The sequence below is a fragment of the Cygnus olor genome, chromosome 33, assembly GCF_009769625.2.
Source record: "Cygnus olor isolate bCygOlo1 chromosome 33, bCygOlo1.pri.v2, whole genome shotgun sequence".
NCBI classification, from domain to species: domain Eukaryota; kingdom Metazoa; phylum Chordata; class Aves; order Anseriformes; family Anatidae; genus Cygnus; species Cygnus olor.
This window is the reverse complement of record NC_054090.1, coordinates 355,149-375,116: the sequence shown is the minus strand read 5'-3', so window position 1 is coordinate 375,116 and position 19,968 is coordinate 355,149. Positions and strand designations below refer to the sequence as shown.

General features: G+C 47.7%; 3 protein-coding genes across 7 annotated transcripts in view; 2 read left to right on the top strand and 1 right to left on the bottom strand.

Annotated features, from left to right (window-relative positions):
* LOC121062605 (zinc finger protein 420-like) overlaps positions 1-3,476 on the bottom strand; it is a 48,424-nt gene extending 44,948 nt beyond the window's left edge. Inside the window, exons 1-4 of the mRNA XM_040542694.1 lie at positions 3,316-3,476; positions 3,019-3,145; positions 1,784-1,894; positions 17-1,659 (exon numbers count right to left, since the gene is read on the bottom strand). Coding sequence (XP_040398628.1) covers positions 17-1,659; positions 1,784-1,894; positions 3,019-3,145; positions 3,316-3,339 — 1,905 coding nt within the window. The 5' untranslated portion in view covers positions 3,340-3,476. The remainder of the gene's footprint in view (positions 1-16; positions 1,660-1,783; positions 1,895-3,018; positions 3,146-3,315) is intronic.
* LOC121062617 (butyrophilin subfamily 1 member A1-like) overlaps positions 1-19,968 on the top strand; it is a 225,427-nt gene that overhangs the window by 71,871 nt on the left and 133,588 nt on the right. The window lies entirely within an intron of this gene.
* LOC121062610 (zinc finger protein 420-like) lies at positions 8,677-19,026 on the top strand. 4 transcript variants are annotated; one of them, XM_040542716.1, is made up of 5 exons: positions 8,677-9,380; positions 12,224-12,306; positions 12,477-12,603; positions 13,728-13,838; positions 13,966-19,026. In XM_040542716.1, the coding sequence occupies exons 2-5, from the start codon at positions 12,283-12,285 to the stop codon at positions 16,059-16,061; spliced, it is 2,358 nt and encodes a 785-aa protein (XP_040398650.1). In that variant the 5' UTR covers positions 8,677-9,380; positions 12,224-12,282; the 3' UTR covers positions 16,062-19,026. The 4 variants fall into 4 exon arrangements, with proteins under 4 accessions (XP_040398650.1, XP_040398648.1, XP_040398649.1 ...); XM_040542714.1 differs by having other exon boundaries at positions 13,963-19,026; XM_040542715.1 differs by having other exon boundaries at positions 12,221-12,306.

The following is a 19,968-nucleotide window of genomic DNA, read 5'->3' as shown; positions in this document are numbered from 1 at the left end:
GGACACGCTTGTGGGATCTAAGTTCAGAACTGCTTTTGAAGCCCTTTGCACACTCAGGGCACTTGTAGGGTCTCTCTCCTGTGTGGATGCGCTGGTGGATAATAACCTCGGACCTGCTCTTGAAGCTCTTCTCACAATCAGGGCACTTGTAGGGTCTCTCTCCTGTGTGGATCCGTTTGTGCAAATTGAGTACAGAACTCCTTTTGAAGCTCTTCTCACAATCAGGGCACTTGTAGGGTCTCTCTCCTGTGTGGATCCGTTTGTGTGAATTGAGTACAGAACTCCTTTTGAAGCTCTTCTCACAAACAGGACACTTGTACGGTCTCTCTCCTGTGTGGATCCGTTTGTGGAAATTAAGTACAGAACTACTTTTGAAGCTCTTCCCACACTCAGGGCACTTGTAGGGTCTCTCTCCTGTGTGGATCCGTTTGTGCAACTCAAGTACAGAACTCCTTTTGAAGCTCTTCTCACAATCAGGGCACTTATAGGGTCTCTCTCCTGAGTGGGTCACTTTGTGCAAAAGGAGCTGAGAACTGCTTTTGAAACTCTTCCCACACTCAGGGCACTTATAGGGTCTCTCTCCTGTGTGGGTCCGTATGTGCAACTCGAGTACAGAACTACTTTTGAAGCTCTTCTCACAATCAGGGCACTTGTAGGGTCTCTCTGCTGTGTGGGTCAGTTTGTGCACAAGGAGTTGAGAACTGCTTCTGAAGCTCTTCCCACACTCAGGGCACTTGTAGGGCTTCTCGCCTGTGTGAAAGCGCTGGTGGTAGATGAGATCTGCTCTTCTTCTGTAGCTCTTCTCACACTGTGAGCACTTGTAGGGTCTCTCTCCTGTGTGAAAGTGGTGATGGTAGGTAAGTTCAGAGCTGCTTCTGAAGCTCTTCTCACACTGTGAGCACTTGTAGGGTCTCTCTCCTGTGTGAAAGCGCTGGTGGTAGGCGAGTTGTGAACTGCATTTGAAGCTCTTCTCACACTGTGAGCACTTGTGAGGTCTCTCTCCTGTGTGAGAGCGCTGGTGGTAGATGAGATCTGCTCTTCTTCTGTAGCTCTTCTCACACTGTGAGCACTTGTGAGCTCTCTCTCCTGTGTGAGAGCGGTGGTGGTAGGCGAGATCTGAACTGCATTTGAAGCTCTTCTCACACTGTGAGCACTTGTGAGGTCTCTCTCCTGTGTGAAAGCGCTGGTGGTAGGCGAGTTGTGAACTGCATTTGAAGCTCTTCTCACACTGTGAGCACTTGTGAGGTCTCTCTCCTGTGTGAGACCGCTGGTGGTAAGTGAGGTTAGAGTTTCTTCTGAAGCTCTTACCACACTCAGGGCACTTGTAGGGTCTCTCTCCTGTGTGGATGCGCTGGTGCTTAACAAGATGGGAATGACTTTTAAAGATTCTTCCACACTCATCACATTGGTTCTCCATTTTCTTCTGGCAGGCTTGCTTCATTGTCAGTTCTTTAGGCTCTTTTTGACCTTTGCTGCCATCTAGGGGATTCCTTGCTCGATTTCCTGGATGGGTTTTCAGTGGCTTCTTGAGATGCTTTCCATGCTCCAGGCCCTTTTGGACGCCCCTTCTGATTTTTCCCACAGAGTCACCATTCAACTGCCTTTGGGCCATGCCACTTTTCTGAAGAGTCTCCTTTGCTTTTGTGATCCTGTCACCTGCTGGATGACAGAGGAAATCCAGAACCAGCCCATAGTGCCCCTAATATTGCCCAGACAGAGATCTCTGATCCTCTCATCTTGGCTTTTGCCAACCCCAATCTCCTCCTTTCCTCCACCACCTCACCTGGGCTGAGGTCTCCTGTCACATCCTCCACGCCGTGCAGATCTGGGATCCAGGGATCTTCCCCTTCTTCAAGCTGAGAGATCACCACGGGTTTCGGGGATGGAAGTAATCCTTAAATGACATAAACAGAGGAGATGAGAGCATTTGGAGGGCCACTAAGATGATCAGAGGGCTGGAGCACCTCTCCTATGCATAAAGGTTGAGGAAACTGGGCTTGTTTAGCTTGAAGAAGAGAAGGCTCCGGGCAGACCTCATTGCGGCCTTCCAGTAGCTGAAGGCAGTGTATAAACAGGAGGGGGAACGCCTGTTTACATGTGTTGGGAGTGACAGGACAAGGGGAGATGGTTTTAAACTAAGACAGGGGAGATTTAGGTTGGAAATCAGGAGAAAGTTTTTCATTCAGAGGGTGGTGAGGCACTGGAACAGGTTGCCCAGGGAGGTTGTGGATGCCCCATCCCTGGAGGCATTCAAGGCCAGGCTTGATGCGACTCTGGCCAGCCTGCTCTAGTGGTTGGCAACCCTGCCCAGAGCAGGGGGGTTGAAACTAGATGATCTTTAAGGTCCTTTTCAACCCAGGCCATTCTATGACCCTATAATTTCCATGGTTTTGACACAGCTGCTAAGTGTCCACATGTACTATGTTATCACTCCCTTCTTGTAAAGCCACATTTATGGCCCAGTATCATTCAAGTCAACAACATAGACTAGCTTCATTTGAGGACAGCAAGGCTTTTCTATCTCTGAAAATACTGCAGGGACTTATTTATTTTCCTTATTTTTTACCTACTTGTTCAATGCAGTTGACTTCAAGAAGCTTTAGGGGAAAACTGAGGAAGGCAAGGCTGAGAAGGAAGATTTACATGCAACCACCAACAAAAGCTCTTTTATACGTATGTATATATAACTATATATATATACTAAATATATATAGTTATATATATTATATGATTACATATTCTAATATACAGTATAATTATATATATATTATATTACATTATTGCATCATTCTATCATAATATATATATGTTATAGTGGATAACACACTAATGCCTTCTTAAATTCATGCTTATCCTCTTTGTGTGTGCTTTTAGGTTTTTTTTTATTTATTATTATTATTTTTTAATTCTGTATGCAGTTAATAATTGCTTTGTGTTTATTTTATGTCCTGCTCACAGAGGCTTCTTGTACACCGCCAAGGCTGCCCTAATGAGGAGAAAAGGAAGCAAAGCCCTCACCCAGTGAAGTTATGGACTCATACATCTCCAGCATCACGTCCCGGTAGAGCGCTTGCTGTGCAGGATCCAGCAGCTCCCACTCCTCCCTGCTGAAATACACAGCCACCTCCACGAAGGTCACGGGTTCCTGCAAGCAAAGAGGCTCCATGTAGAAGCAGCCTGTTGATGACAGAACCTCCAGTCCCAGTGGCTTCTCTGTGCCCAGCACACAAATGCTGGCTGAGGGCATCTCATCTTCCCCCTGCATTCACACCCCTTCCCCCTTGGCCTCTCCTGGCTGCTTCTCCAAGCCCCTACCTGAGCTGGATGTGCCGCGGCCATTTCCTGCCCTCCTGCAGGCTGGAACAATCACAGGTGAAAGGTAGATGTCAAACTGGAACCTGCTGGGACAAGAGAAATGGCAGGGTAGGTTTAGGGGAATACAGCAGTCCCTTTCCCTGTCTCTCCCCAGCCCTAGTCCAGCTGCAGGCCATTGCTTGGGGGTAAAAGCCATCTGGGCCGCAGATTTAAGAAAGGAAAAAAACGCTGCACATCAGCAGTAGTCACAGAGGAGTGAGAAAATGAGATGAAAACAACCCTGCAGACACTAAGGTCAATGAAGAAAGAGGAAGGAGGTGCTCCAGACACCAGGACAGAATTTCCCTTGAAGCCTGTGGCCAGGACCATGGTGAAGCAGGCTGTCCTGCTGCAGCCCACGATGTGGCAGAGTGGATCAGCTCTCTAAACTGCAGCCCACTGAGGAGCTCATGCTGGGGCAGGTGGATATGGCCTAAAAGGGGGCTGCAACCCACGGAGAGCTGCCCTTTGCCCCGTCTTGTCTGACTGTGATATTTATTGGTAAGTGATCTCCCCTGTCCCTGTCTCAACCCATGAGCTGTGAGGTTGTTCTTGTTTCAGAGTATTTTCTTCCTCTGACCCATTCAAGAGGAGCACTGAGTGAGTCCAGTGCCTAAGCTGGTGGAAATGCTGACTATGCCTGAGGGAGGACCAGCAGCTGCCTGTAAAATGGGCCTTCATTTGCAGGCAGATCCTGAACAGCAGCCTTGGGAAGCATTTGCAGAACAAAGAAAGCCAAGTCCTGTAGTTAAGGAGTAGCACAAGCCCCAGGACAAGCAAGCAAGGAAACCACGTGCTGGCAGAACAAAGGTAACATCAGAAGAAACACTAGAGGAAGATCTTGCCTGCTGGATCTCCTAAAGGATCCAGGGGGTAGGGGTAAAGGATCCAGGTAGGGGGTAGAGATGGAAATTCCTTACCCGGAGGTTTTAGCTTGAGAGAGAGAACAGGAGGCAGGCAAATTTTTATAGCATGCAGGAATCCATACATGCAAAGGATTCATTTAATGTCACGTGTGTGTGCCTCTTAGAAATATAGTCCCAGATATATTATTAGAGATTCAACAGGTCAGCAAAGCATGCTGATCGTCCCTGCTCACTTCTTTATTTTCCCAGCTCCAACCCCTTCCTGTGCCCCCTCAGAAACCTCAGAAACAGAGTCTAATCCAAAGCTCAGGAAACAACAGTGCAGATCCGGAGCCTTCCTGCTGAGGACTTGCATCCTCTTTTACAGGGCCCAGCTAATCTCTTGGCTGCAGCCAGGAGAGGAGCAGCGAGCAATGAGCTGCATGCTTTGGGTCCTGACAGCTATCTCCCACCCTTGAACAGCAAGATGGGTCAGATCCTGCTTTTCCTTTCCCCTTTTGCATGACCTTCCAAGTCTGGTGCTGAACTTTAGATGCTCAGTCCCCGTCTCAAAGGGGGGAATCATGTGGAAAAGGAAAAATCCTGCCTCTTCTCTGCACAAGCAATGAAGAGTACCTACCTCGAGTCCACAATAGGCTGCTCCCACCCTCGTTGCAGGCAGCCAGGCTCCTCTGAGTCGTTTAGGGTGGAGGATGCCAAGTGTCCTGAGGCTGGACCCAGCTGCAGGATGGCTGCGCTACACCTCCTGCAACCAAGACACTGCCTGGGTGGCTTCCAGCCAGGCTCTCACTTGCCTTGCAGGGTGCCCCTCTGAGGTCTGCTGGTGGGCGGGGAGCTGTGAGCTGCACCAAAGGCTTTTCCCCCCACTGAGAACCCTGGGAGAGCCCAGACTCTCAGGCTCTTCCTGTGTGGGGGCATTTCCATGCCCTGGGGCTGTTTACACCCAGCCCAAGGTACTTAACCCCTCATCAGCTCTGTTGGAGGAGCTCTGGGCTGCAGCTCAGCATTGGCCATGGCTCCTCCTGATGTGCAGCATGGCTTCCTGGCCCCAAACCAGAATGTGTTGTGAAGCTGCAGCACAGAGAATCAAAGAGGTTGCTTAGGGATAGACCTCGGCCTTCTCGGTTGGCTCCCCCAGAGCATGCCACTATGTGAGGAAAGGGTTAAGCGCTCTGCCCTGCTCAGCCTTCCCTGCTCTGCAAAGAAAGAGTTAACTCTCCTAGAAGCAGGCCACTGATGGCTTTGTCTCTGCCCAGAGCTGCAAGCAAAGGCCTGAGCACTTTGCTGGGATGTAGTAGGGGCAACAACCCACTAGGTGACACAATACCCCATGTCCTGTGGAGTTGAGGGTATCAGACTCTATAACCTCGGAATGGTTATAAAGCAGGTATGTTTACTCCGTGCTGCGCACACACACTGGGCGCGAGGAGGATAACTTCACCTAGCTTGTGCACCAAGTGTTACTAGCTGTGTGCATATATCAGTGGTATATATACATATTTATTCAATTTTCCATAAGTCTCTTGCATATTCATCAGGTCTCCGAAGAATCATTAACATAGGTTCCCGCCCCTATTTGCATGCATACTGGTGTCCTTGCATGGTCTTCCAGCGTATTCTGGTGGTCTTTTGATGAAGGCCAGAAGGCTTTCTTGCTACTAAACCTCTGATGTTTCCTTTCTTTGACAGACTTCAGCAGTCAAGCCAGTTCCCTCTGGTTCCTTTATCTGTGCAAACAGTCTTTTACTTCCTTATCTTTGTGGTCATTAACATACGGTTGTGCTAGCTAAGACCTACAGAATCAACATCCTTTACCTTGTTCCCTGTTTTAGTGCCAGTGGCAGGTTGTGAGGCTGGGAAGAAAAAGCTGTGCAACTCGACCCTCTTCCCGAGAAACAAACGTGGCCTATTGAGTGGATGGTGGTGACTGTTGTGCACTTCCTGACAAGAAGCTGCTCCTGCAGTAGTGAGATTTGCAGGGCTCAGTTTCTGGTGTCCACCGCTCCTGCAAGTATTGCAATGAGCTCACCAGTAGTAAAAAAATATGCTACCTGGATATAGATTTCCTCGAGCTCTTCTTGGCTCTTGACACATTTTTGTGAGATAGTTGAGGGGAGTGGGAGGATTTTAATCTTCCCTTGCTGAAAAAAAAAAAAAAAAAAAAAAAGAAGGAAAAATCCAGGTAATGAGCAAGGGATGAAAGGAGCTATCAGTTGTCACAAAAATGACTCAGTATGTTTTTCGACAAAGGATGAAACAGCCCCCAAGGACAGATTTACAAAGTTGTTCTGAAGTTTAGTCATGACCATGAGACCCCTCCTCCACTAGGGAAAGGACAGGAAGAGAGCAATTAGCAGCAGCTTACATACAGCTTGCAACATGGCAGTGCAAACACCTCCAGTCACAGCATTAAACCCATCCTGACCCTGGCAATGCCTTCCCTCATTGCCATGCACAGCAGGGCAGGAGCAGGGCCTTGGGTTGCCTGCAGTCATATGTTGATGTCCCCTGAGATCTTGCTCTTCTCCAGGGTAGAAGTTATCTCAGAACAGGACCTGGGGTGTTGTGTCACCTAGTGGGTTGTTGCCCCTACTACATCCCAGCAAAGTGCTCAGGCCTTTGCTTGCAGCTCTGGGCAGAGACAAAGCCATCAGTGGCCTGCTTCTAGGAGAGTTAACTCTTTCTTTGCAGAGCAGGGAAGGCTGAGCAGGGCAGAGCGCTTAACCCTTTCCTCACATAGTGGCATGCTCTGGGGGAGCCAACCGAGAAGGCCGAGGTCTATCCCTAAGCAACCTCTTTGATTCTCTGTGCTGCAGCTTCACAACACATTCTGGTTTGGGGCCAGGAAGCCATGCTGCACATCAGGAGGAGCCATGGCCAATGCTGAGCTGCAGCCCAGAGCTCCTCCAACAGAGCTGATGAGGGGTTAAGTACCTTGGGCTGGGTGTAAACAGCCCCAGGGCATGGAAATGCCCCCACACAGGAAGAGCCTGAGAGTCTGGGCTCTCCCAGGGTTCTCAGTGGGGGGAAAAGCCTTTGGTGCAGCTCACAGCTCCCCGCCCACCAGCAGACCTCAGAGGGGCACCCTGCAAGGCAAGTGAGAGCCTGGCTGGAAGCCACCCAGGCAGTGTCTTGGTTGCAGGAGGTGTAGCGCAGCCATCCTGCAGCTGGGTCCAGCCTCAGGACACTTGGCATCCTCCACCCTACACGACTCAGAGGAGCCTGGCTGCCTGCAACGAGGGTGGGAGCAGCCTATTGTGGACTCGAGGTAGGTACTCTTCATTGCTTGTGCAGAGAAGAGGCAGGATTTTTCCTTTTCCACATGATTCCCCCCTTTGAGACGGGGACTGAGCATCTAAAGTTCAGCACCAGACTTGGAAGGTCATGCAAAAGGGGAAAGGAAAAGCAGGATCTGACCCATCTTGCTGTTCAAGGGTGGGAGATAGCTGTCAGGACCCAAAGCATGCAGCTCATTGCTCGCTGCTCCTCTCCTGGCTGCAGCCAAGAGATTAGCTGGGCCCTGTAAAAGAGGATGCAAGTCCTCAGCAGGAAGGCTCCGGATCTGCACTGTTGTTTCCTGAGCTTTGGATTAGACTCTGTTTCTGAGGTTTCTGAGGGGGCACAGGAAGGGGTTGGAGCTGGGAAAATAAAGAAGTGAGCAGGGACGATCAGCATGCTTTGCTGACCTGTTGAATCTCTAATAATATATCTGGGACTATATTTCTAAGAGGCACACACACGTGACATTAAATGAATCCTTTGCATGTATGGATTCCTGCATGCTATAAAAATTTGCCTGCCTCCTGTTCTCTCTCTCAAGCTAAAACCTCCGGGTAAGGAATTTCCATCTCTACCCCCTACCTGGATCCTTTACCCCTACCCCCTGGATCCTTTAGGAGATCCAGCAGGCAAGATCTTCCTCTAGTGTTTCTTCTGATGTTACCTTTGTTCTGCCAGCACGTGGTTTCCTTGCTTGCTTGTCCTGGGGCTTGTGCTACTCCTTAACTACAGGACTTGGCTTTCTTTGTTCTGCAAATGCTTCCCAAGGCTGCTGTTCAGGATCTGCCTGCAAATGAAGGCCCATTTTACAGGCAGCTGCTGGTCCTCCCTCAGGCATAGTCAGCATTTCCACCAGCTTAGGCACTGGACTCACTCAGTGCTCCTCTTGAATGGGTCAGAGGAAGAAAATACTCTGAAACAAGAACAACCTCACAGCTCATGGGTTGAGACAGGGACAGGGGAGATCACTTACCAATAAATATCACAGTCAGACAAGACGGGGCAAAGGGCAGCTCTCTGTGGGTTGCAGCCCCCTTTTAGGCCATATCCACCTGCCCCAGCATGAGCTCCTCAGTGGGCTGCAGTTTAGAGAGCTGATCCACTCTGCCACATCGTGGGCTGCAGCAGGACAGCCTGCTTCACCATTGTAAGGAATGGTCCAGCAATTCGTGTCAGTAGAGGATTTGAAGGGTTAACATTGAGGCCCGGGTCTAGGGGATAAGAGAACAAAGGGGCTTTCAGAGAAAACTGCTTACTATTGCACGGATGTTGCGCAAGCCTCTGACATCTGGCCCAGAGACTACCAAATAAGGAGGAAGGGGAAGGTGAAGGACGAGTGAAGGACAAAGTTTGGGAGGAAGACTACGAGCCTTTAGCACGAGCGACCCCCGAGAGACCACCAGAGACTGATAGCAAGCGCCTCTGGGAGGGTTTCGGATTCCGGAAACCAATTCTAATACCCCTGCCTCTTCTAGAAGTAGTAATGAATATGTATTAGCCTAGGACCATAAAAACTAGCACCTGACGTAATTGGTGTGCGTCTTGGTGGAGCAGACTCCCGGCGCACCCAGCGCTGTTTGCTTGCCTCTATTCGTTTAATAAATTGTAAACTTTGATTGCAGTCCTATTTGGGACTCAGTCATTTATAACAATTGGGGGCTCGTCCGGGATGGTCTTGGTTCCTGAATTCTGACTTGATCTAGGAGGGGTGGCCCACCATTTGGTGGCTCCTGTTCGTGTCGGATCGGGACTAACACCATCTTGAACCTGAATAAGGGCACGCAAAGATTTAGATTTTTTTATGAGCTCCCTTTGCCGGCTGCAGCACTATATTTTGCCCGTAATTCTGCGCGCGAAGATCCGAACGAAGGCGACGGAGTCGTAAGTATTCAAGGCGTATACTGTTCGGTTGGGTGGGATTCGGTTGCCTGTGCGTGTGTGAGAGTGTGACTGAGACGGAACTTAGTTCCGAAGCGACTGTGGAGGTCTTCTAACCGCGGTTCCAATCTCCCGCGAGGGACTTGGCAGGTGAAGGACCGAAGTGATTTCTATAGGATTCGTGGGTGGGTGATTGGTCCTAAACCCCCTGCAAGACACTCTTACTAAGGTAACCAAGGGCTGTAGGAATTGCCACAGTAAAATTCCTAGATGGGTCAGACAAAATTGAAGACCCGGGACCAGAGAAAAGGGAGCAAATTACCAGACATACTGTTAGCATTCACAAAGACACATAATCCACAAAGTGATTATATGAAGGTGCTTTTATTAGGCGCCGGAAGTTAGGGGCATGCCTGCCCAAATCTAACTTCATCCGATTTGTTCACTCAGTTCTCTTTTATCTCCTAATATATTACATATGCATTAAGTTTCACAACACATCTGTGCATATTCATTTCCTAGCTCTGCCTAGCCCTGCTTTGTATGCTAATTATCTTATCAGTCCTTCTGCGCTTGCATATTACTCTCTGTTGGTCGTCCGGGTGGTCGTCGGGATGAAGTAAGATGTCTTCATCGGAGTTGAACTTTTTAACCTTTTCTTCTTACGCATGCTCTCTGAGCCCTTGGTCTCAGTCCAAACCGCAAGGTTCATTTGATTCAGTTCCCAGGGTCTGAGAGGCCCCTGTTATCTAGATGTCTTGCAAATTTGGCGTTCTTTTAGTCCTCCTCACTCTTCATCATGAATCAGTGCATTCTCTCATGCTATCCTTGCACATATATTTTGTATCTTCCAAGCGCAGCCCCGGAACAGTACATCGCAAATGTAACACATATTAAGCAATATTGTACATTTCATCTTCTATTACCAACAATACCACCAGAAAGTCCATTAGGTATAATGATCAGAAATTGGAACGATAGGGGCCCCAGAAAAGGAAAAAGTAAATTAAAAATGATCCAGTATTGTATGATAGGATGGCCAAAGGAGCCTTTAAGACTGCATGTCTTTTGGCCTGTTTTTTGGATCCTTTGAAGACTGGATTTGCCAGGCCTTAAATATACATGTTAATTCAAAGGAACCTTTTAGCCAGGAGGAAAGTGATTATGCAGGATTATGGATCAGGACTTCACGTCCTTTTCCAGCCTCAATATTTACACTAAAAGCAGACGAGAAGTTTGAAGAAGAAGAAGAAAAAAAAACAGAAAAAGAAAAAGATGATGAATGGGAGTCATTGGATAACCTACCAACTCTATATCCTAACAATCCACCCCTGGTGGTGCATCTTGTAATCCTATTTTGTTCTTAAATGTTTTGAGTGTGACAAGGAGGAAGGTGGAAGCATTATCTAAGTAACAGTTTAGAAAGGGTATATTCGTGGTGGTGTTTGGTCAGTTTCCCAAGTATTGGGGGAGGGGGGCTGACTGATTATCAAAGCGGTAGAATGGAGAGTCACTTCTTTGGTGGTTCGGGCCTGAGCCCTGGGAATTTGGTAAGAAGGGGGAGAGCAAATTTATTTAGGCCTCAATACCTTTTAAACCTCCATCTTGACGGATAAACAGGAGTGATTCCTTGTGTCTTGCAATTAATGTTGTTTTTGAGGAGAGAAGGAAAATAGGATGAAATGTTGTATGCTGATATGTTGTTTCAGCATCCTGGAGGGAAAGGGTATGGAATTAAGTTGGCCCCTGACTGAGCCTTTGGTGTTGGCATTAGAAAAATACAGGCTGGAGAAAGATAAAGGAAGTGTTAAAAGGGTTGTTGAAGGTGTTAAAGGTTGTGTGGCATGTAGTATTTAACAGAGCTGTTTGAAGCTGAATTAGCAGGGAAAGATGATGTAGGAATGCTAATAGTTCTGCCTCAACCCGAGGCTGAGATGCTGAGATCTCAAAATCACGGGTGTGAGCCCTCTGGGGCGGAGGGACCATGATGGGTCTGGGAGAGAGTTGTCATGGAAACAGAAAAGCAGCTAACTCTTAAAACAACCTGAGTTCATATGTGAGTTCAGATTGCCAATGGGACTGCTCAGGGAACTGTCAACGATTGCATTCCCCTGACGCCCCCACTGAGACTCTAATCACCCCGGAAATTATGTAAATACCAAAATCTGGTTAAATTGGGAATTGAGAATCTGTTCCAACAAGGTCCAAAAGAAACCCCTATGGAATTTTTGAATTTTTGGACCAACTTTGAAACGCAATGAAAAAAAAATGGACCTGGCTTCAGAAAACAAACAGAGGCAATTGGCTAGCCTCTATCTAGGGCAATTGGCCCCTGATATCAGAAAGAAATTGTCTTAGGCTGCAGGACAAACTTACAACAGTCAGGAATGACGGGGACCTGGGGTATCTACCCTAGCAGGTCCACTAGTTGAAATAAAACTAGGAAACAAAGACAGGCTTGAATTTTTTGTTGGTTACGGGAGCTTCTTTCTTTTTATTCGTTTAATAAATTGTAAACTTTGATTGCAATCCTATTTGGGACTCAGTCATTTATAACACCATGGTCCTGGCCACAGGCTTCAAGGGAAATTCTGTCCTGGTGCCTGGAGCACCTCCTTCCTCTTTCTTCACTGACCTTAGTGTCTGCAGGGTTGTTTTCATCTCATTTTCTCACTCCTCTGTGACTACTGCTGATGTGCAGCGTTTTTTTCCTTTCTTAAATCTGCGGCCCAGATGGCTTTTACCCCCAAGCAATGGCCTGCAGCTGGACTAGGGCTGGGGAGGGACAGGGAAAGGGACTGCTGTATTCCCCTAAACCTACCCTGCCATTTCTCTTGTCCCAGCAGGTTCCAGTTTGACATCTACCTTTCACCTGTGATTGTTCCAGCCTGCAGGAGGGCAGGAAATGGCCGCGGCACATCCAGCTCAGGTAGGGGCTTGGAGAAGCAGCCAGGAGAGGCCAAGGGGGAAGGGGTGTGAATGCAGGGGGAAGATGAGATGCCCTCAGCCAGCATTTGTGTGCTGGGCACAGAGAAGCCACTGGGACTGGAGGTTCTCTCATCAACAGGCTGCTTCTACATGGAGCCTCTTTGCTTGCAGGAACCCGTGACCTTCGTGGAGGTGGCCGTGTATTTCAGCAGGGAGGAGTGGGAGCTGCTGGATCCTGCACAGCGAGCGCTCTACCGGGACGTGATGCTGGAGATGTATGAGTCCATAACTTCACTGGGTGAGGGCTTTGCTTCCTTTTCTCCTCATTAGGGCAGCCTTGGCGGTGTACAAGAAGCCTCTGTGAGCAGGACATAAAATAAACACAAAGCAATTATTAACTGCATACAGAATTAAAAAATAATAATAATAAATAAAAAAAAACCTAAAAGCACACACAAAGAGGATAAGCATGAATTTAAGAAGGCATTAGTGTGTTATCCACTATAACATATATATATTATGATAGAATGATGCAATAATGTAATATAATATATATATAATTATACTGTATATTAGAATATGTAATCATATAATATATATAACTATATATATTTAGTATATATATATAGTTATATATACATACGTATAAAAGAGCTTTTGTTGGTGGTTGCATGTAAATCTTCCTTCTCAGCCTTGCCTTCCTCAGTTTTCCCCTAAAGCTTCTTGAAGTCAACTGCATTGAACAAGTAGGTAAAAAATAAGGAAAATAAATAAGTCCCTGCAGTATTTTCAGAGATAGAAAAGCCTTGCTGTCCTCAAATGAAGCTAGTCTATGTTGTTGACTTGAATGATACTGGGCCATAAATGTGGCTTTACAAGAAGGGAGTGATAACATAGTACATGTGGACATTTAGCAGCTGTGTCAAAACCATGGAAATCATAGGGTCATAGAATGGCCTGGGTTGAAAAGGACCTTAAAGATCATCTAGTTTCAACCCCCCTGCTCTGGGCAGGGTTGCCAACCACTAGAGCAGGCTGGCCAGAGTCGCATCAAGCCTGGCCTTGAATGCCTCCAGGGATGGGGCATCCACAACCTCCCTGGGCAACCTGTTCCAGTGCCTCACCACCCTCTGAATGAAAAACTTTCTCCTGATTTCCAACCTAAATCTCCCCTGTCTTAGTTTAAAACCATCTCCCCTTGTCCTGTCACTCCCAACACATGTAAACAGGCGTTCCCCCTCCTGTTTATACACTGCCTTCAGCTACTGGAAGGCCGCAATGAGGTCTGCCCGGAGCCTTCTCTTCTTCAAGCTAAACAAGCCCAGTTTCCTCAACCTTTATGCATAGGAGAGGTGCTCTAGCCCTCTGATCATCTTAGTGGCCCTCCAAATGCTCTCATCTCCTCTGTTTATGTCATTTAAGGATTACTTCCATCCCCGAAACCCGTGGTGATCTCTCAGCTTGAAGAAGGGGAAGATCCCTGGATCCCAGATCTGCACGGCGTGGAGGATGTGACAGGAGACCTCAGCCCAGGTGAGGTGGTGGAGGAAAGGAGGAGATTGGGGTTGGCAAAAGCCAAGATGAGAGGATCAGAGATCTCTGTCTGGGCAATATTAGGGGCACTATGGGCTGGTTCTGGATTTCCTCTGTCATCCAGCAGGTGACAGGATCACAAAAGCAAAGGAGACTCTTCAGAAAAGTGGCATGGCCCAAAGGCAGTTGAATGGTGACTCTGTGGGAAAAATCAGAAGGGGCGTCCAAAAGGGCCTGGAGCATGGAAAGCATCTCAAGAAGCCACTGAAAACCCATCCAGGAAATCGAGCAAGGAATCCCCTAGATGGCAGCAAAGGTCAAAAAGAGCCTAAAGAACTGACAAAGAAGCAAGCCTGCCAGAAGAAAATGGAGAACCAATGTGATGAGTGTGGAAGAATCTTTAAAAGTCATTCCCATCTTGTTAAGCACCAGCGCATCCACACAGGAGAGAGACCCTACAAGTGCCCTGAGTGTGGTAAGAGCTTCAGAAGAAACTCTAACCTCACTTACCACCAGCGCTCTCACACAGGAGAGAGACCTCACAAGTGCTCACAGTGTGAGAAGAGCTTCAAATGCAGTTCACAACTCGCCTACCACCAGCGCTTTCACACAGGAGAGAGACCCTACAAGTGCTCACAGTGTGAGAAGAGCTTCAGAAGCAGCTCTGAACTCACCTACCATCACCGCTTTCACACAGGAGAGAGACCCTACAAGTGCTCACAGTGTGAGAAGAGCTACAGAAGAAGAGCAGATCTCATCTACCACCAGCGCTTTCACACAGGCGAGAAACCCTACAAGTGCCCTGAGTGTGGGAAGAGCTTCAGAAGCAGTTCTCAACTCCTTGTGCACAAACTGACCCATACAGCAGAGAGACCCTACACGTGCCCTGATTGTGAGAAGAGCTTCAAAAGCAGTTCTGTACTCGAGTTGCACATACGGATCCACACAGGAGAGAGACCCTACAAGTGCCCTGAGTGTGGGAAGAGCTTCAGAAGCACTTCTGACTTGATTAAGCACCAGCGCATCCACTCAGGAGAGAGACCGTACAAGTGCCCTGTTTGTGAGAAGAGCTTCCAAAGGAGTTCTGTACTCAATTTGCACAAACGGATCCACACAGGAGAGAGACCCTACAAGTGCACTGATTGTGAGAAGAGTTTCAAAAGCAGTTCTGTACTTGAGTTGCACAAACGGATCCACACAGGAGAGAGACCCTATAAGTGCCCTGAGTGTGGGAAGAGCTTCAGAAGACACTCTAACCTCACTTACCACCAGCGTTCTCACACAGGAGAGAGACCTCACAAGTGCTCACAGTGTGAGAAGAGCTTCAAATGCAGTTCAGATTTCGCCTACCACCAGCGCTTTCACACAGGAGAGAGACCCTACAAGTGCTCACAGTGTGAGAAGAGCTTCAGAAGCAGTTCAGATCTCGCCTACCATCACCGTTTTCACACAGGAGAGAGACCTCACAAGTGCTCACAGTGTGAGAAGAGCTACAGAAGAAGAGCAGATCTCATCTACCACCAGCGCTTTCACACAGGCGAGAAGCCCTACAAGTGCCCTGAGTGTGGGAAGAGCTTCAGAAGCAGTTCTCAACTCCTTGTACACAAACTGACCCACACAGCAGAGAGACCCTACAAGTGCCCTGATTGTGAGAAGAGCTTCAAAAGCAGTTCTGTACTCGAGTTGCACATACGGATCCACACAGGAGAGAGACCCTACAAGTGCCCTGAGTGTGGGAAGAGCTTCAAAAGCACTTCTGACTTGATTAAGCACCAGCGCATCCACACAGGAGAGAGACCGTACAAGTGCCCTGATTGTGAGAAGAGCTTCAAAAGTAGTTCTGTACTTAATTTCCACAAACGGATCCACACAGGAGAGAGACCCTACAAGTGTCCTGTTTGTGAGAAGAGCTTCAAAAGGAGTTCTGTACTCAATTCGCACAAACGGATCCACACAGGAGAGAGACCCTACAAGTGCCCTGATTGTGAGAAGAGCTTCAAAAGGAGTTCTGTACTCAATTTGCACAAACGGATCCACACAGGAGAGAGACCCTACAAGTGCCCTGATTGTGAGAAGAGCTTCAAGAGCAGGTCCGAGGTTATTATCCACCAGCGCATCCACACAGGAGAGAGACCCTACAAGTGCCCTGAGTGTGCAAAGGGCTTCAAAAGCAGTTCTGAACTTAGATCCCACAAGCGTGTCCACAAACGAGACAAGCCGTAGTAGTGCCTTGAGTGTGGGTCGAGCTTCCGCCAGAGCTCGAAGCTGGTCACCCAATTCTAGATCCACACAGAAGAGAGCCTTACAAATACCTTGAGCAGAGGAAGAGCACTGTGGCAAACGCATCTTCAAACCCTCCTGCAGATCAAACTCCCTCCCCCGAAACTTGAAGCCGAGGTTTAGCCCCGTGCAGACAGCAGGGAGCACTAGGTGTAAGATGTTTTCCCAGGCTGTGTTACCTGGGAGATATCACTGAGAGCCCTTCAGGGAATGGTGCATATGGCTGAGAGCAGAGAGAAACCCTGTCCCTAGTGTGGGCATCCAACGATGGCTGTTGGGCAGATCCAATCCCCTCTTCCCTTCCTTATTCTTCTGTTTATCGCTGCGTAAAATAGTCTCTGGGATTCCTGACTTTTCACGTCACCTTTTTTCTAAACTGCAGCGTACTGAGGAGCTCATGTTGGTAAGTGATCTCCCTGTCCCTGTCTCAACCCATGAGCTGTGAGTTTTTTATTGTTCCAGAGTATTTTCTTCCTCTAAGCTATTTAAGAAGAGCACTGAATGAGCCCAGTGCCTAAGCTGGTGGAAATGCTGACTATGCCTGAGGGAGGACCAGCAGCTGCTGTAAAATGGGCCTTCATTTGCAGGCAGATCCTGAACAAAAGCTATTTTATAGAACAAAGAAAGCCAGGTCCTGTAGTTAAGGAGGTAGCACAAGCCCCTGGGAACAAGCAAGCAAGGAAACCGCGTGCTGGCAGAACAAAAGATAACATCAGAAGAGCCACTAGAGGAAGGTCTTACCTGCTGGATCCCCTAAAGGGATGTAGGGGGAGGATATGAAAAGTCCTTACCCGGACGTTTTAGCTTGAGAGAGAGAACAGGAGGCAGGCGAATTTTTATAGCATGCAAGAATTGATACATGCAGAGGTATGGAGTCTGGTCATTTGATGTCAGGTGGGGAGAAGAGGAAGGTCTTAGAAATATAGTCCCAGATAAATTATTACAGAGATGTTATACAACATGCCTTGAAACAGCTGCTTCCCTCCTTGTACCTGATCTGGCCTGGACAAACCTGTTGTTCTGGGCAAGAGATGGAACCAGGACCAGGATCCTGCCTGGGGTAAAGCTTTCCTGGTTCTGAAACACAGTTTGCTGCTGTCATCTGTCATCCTGGTCCTGCTGGCAGGGGGCAGAAGAGCCTCCTTTAGGACTGAGACAGCCTCACAAAGTATCAGAAAATGTCTAAAAGCAGACAGCAAAGAGAAAAGGGGAGGGGAACATAAATAAAAACTAAATAGAAATAATGCAGCGTGATGAGAATGAATCTGTCCCCTCCATTAAAAAGAAAATAAAATACAGAGAAGCAATGCAATGGAGAGTGAGTGGTGGCTTGGAGGAATCAAGTGCTGCTGCAAAAATTGTCTTGTGCCCTGCACACCAGGCATCTGACCTGTCTTTCCTTTAAAAAAAAAAAAAAAAAAAAGTCTAATCCAAGGCTCATGAAACAACACTGCAGATCCAGAGCCTTCCTGCTGAGGACTTGCATCCTCTTTTCCAGGGCCCAGCTAATCTCTTGGCTGCAGCCAGGAGAGGAGCAGTGAGCAATAAGCTGTATGCTTTGGGTCCTGACAGCTATCTCCCACTCTTGAACAGCAAGATGGGTCAGGTCCTGCTTTTCCTTTCCCCTTTGGCATGACCTTCCAAGCCTGGTGCTGAACTTTAGATGCTCAGGTGGTGCTAAGCACCATGCCAGTCCCTGCCTCAAAGGGGGGATCTTTGGATCTTCATCTGGATCTTTGGATATCTGTTCATTGTCTAGGTTACTATAAATCACTTCCATCACAGCTAATTGCCTCAGGTACTGGATACCTCTCTCCATGGTGGTCCACTTGCCTGGCTGACATACAACATCTTACTTGAAGGGATACCTTTCCTTCACGCCTGACAGGGGTTGCCTTCAGAGGCTCTTTCTGTCTGTTTTTCCTCCTGTGTTTGTGATGGCCCTGCTTTAGAGCAGCCTGCCCCTTCCACTTCTCCCTCCCAGAGCCTTTTAGGAGAAGCTTCTTCCCTTACTAAATGAACTGACTTCCTCTTCCATTCTTTCATCTTGACTGTAGGGGTGACTAATACCATCCATTGGTCTTTTGGTTTTGCTACTCTGTTATCTGGCCACCAGATTCAGAGACTTCCTCCTCCCCCTGAAGGTGCTGAATAGTGTTTGCTATTGTTAGGTAGGCGCAGACCAGATCCCAGCACAGTGCAGCAAGCTGTAACTCTCTGGCGTTGCTGAGGTCAGGGAATAAGTTTTTTAAAACATTCTTTCATTTTGGGGGGATTCCACACTTGTTCACTGGTGAAGCTCAAATAGATAGCCATGACAGACGTTGTGGATGTCCCATCCCTGGAAGTGTTTAAGGCTAGGTTGGATGGGGCTTTGAGTAACCTTGTCTAGTGGAAGGTGTCCATGCCAATGGCAGAGGGTTTGGAATTAGATGATCTTTAAGGTCCTTTCCAACCCAAACCATTCTGTGATTCTATGACAGGTACCTGCCCATATCCTCCTTGCCACCCACCACCACACTGCCTTGGGGCAGATTCCTGGGTGGTATTCTTAAATAATTGTTTAATCTTAGGAAAAAACAGAAACATATTCGGGAGACTTAGAAATAGGAGCATGTTGGTTACGCAAGGACAGTCAAAATATTCAAAAGCTATTGTGATTAGCCCATAGGATAAGGAGGAAGAGGTACCATACCTTATATTCTCCACAAATTGATTCCAGAGGTTAAAAAAAAGAGTGCAGTTGTTAATATTCTCCAAAAGGTGGTTCCTGAAGTACAGAGTTGATAGTAATGGAGGGCCTGGATACTGGATCAGGCTCAAGACCAGTGCTTTAAAGCACAGTGAACTGAATAAATAAATAAACCACCGCCACCATAACAACAACAAAAAACAGACAACAACAACAACAAAACGCAGCCTTTAACAGGCTCTCAGATTTGATAAGTAGCAAAAGAGAGAAAGTGGCACAGTTCATATAAGACAGGATAAACACAGAACAATATTAAGAGCAAACTGGTAAATATCACGAACAACAGCTCCTGGTTAAATATGATAATTGTAAATTCCCTCTAAAGTGCTCTGGTCAAATCTATTGTTATCTTAATCCTTTGAGTCACATGTTGGTCTCCAAAAAGGACTGTGGTGACAACTCTCTCACTCTTCCTCCTCAAAGGGAGGGCAGGGAGAAAGTATGATGGGAAAGAAAAGCGCTCACAGGTTGAGGATAAGTTAAAGGGAAAAGAAAAAGGAAAACAACAACAACAAACAAGCAAAGGCCACACAGAAGAAAAGAGAGAGAGAAAACAATTATTCTCTACTTCCCATCAACGAGAGATGTTCAGCCATGTCTTTGGAAGCAGAGCCTCAATATGCATAGCAGTATTGTGGAAGTATCACGTTTTCACAAGATGTTTTCATAACGAGAGTTCCCCCTCTTCCGTCCCCTTTTCCAGATTTTATTGCTGAGTATGACATCATATGGTATGGAATATCCCTTTGGTCAGTTTAGGTCAGCTGCCCTGGTGACGTCCCCTCCCCACCTCTTGCCCATCCCCAGCCTTCTGGCTTTGGGGGGCTGGAGGGAATCTTGATGCTGTGCCAGTATTGCTCAGCAATAAACAAAGCATTGGTGTGACACTTCTAGCTACAAGTGCAGAGCACAGCACTGTATGGGCAGCTGCAGGGAAAGTTAGCTCCAACACTGCCAGACCCAGTACAAATGCATGCACAATGCATGGAACTTGCTGGAAAACAGCTCTGGAACCCAACAGGTTCCTCACGTTCCTCTGATGGAATGTCCTGGGTTGATCTGCTGGAAAACAGCTCTGGGATGGACCTGGGAACCCTG

What these genes read in the sequence shown, in the direction of transcription:
- LOC121062610 (XM_040542714.1), top strand. Translation starts at nt 12,283, where the DNA reads ATGGCCGCGGCACATCCAGCTCAG. An exon ending in CCGCGGCACATCCAGCTCAG is followed by an intron (nt 12,307 to 12,476) that starts GTAGGGGCTTGG and finishes CTTTGCTTGCAG; the next exon opens with GAACCCGTGACCTTCGTGGA. An exon ending in GACAGGAGACCTCAGCCCAG is followed by an intron (nt 13,839 to 13,962) that starts GTGAGGTGGTGG and finishes TCTGTCATCCAG; the next exon opens with CAGGTGACAGGATCACAAAA.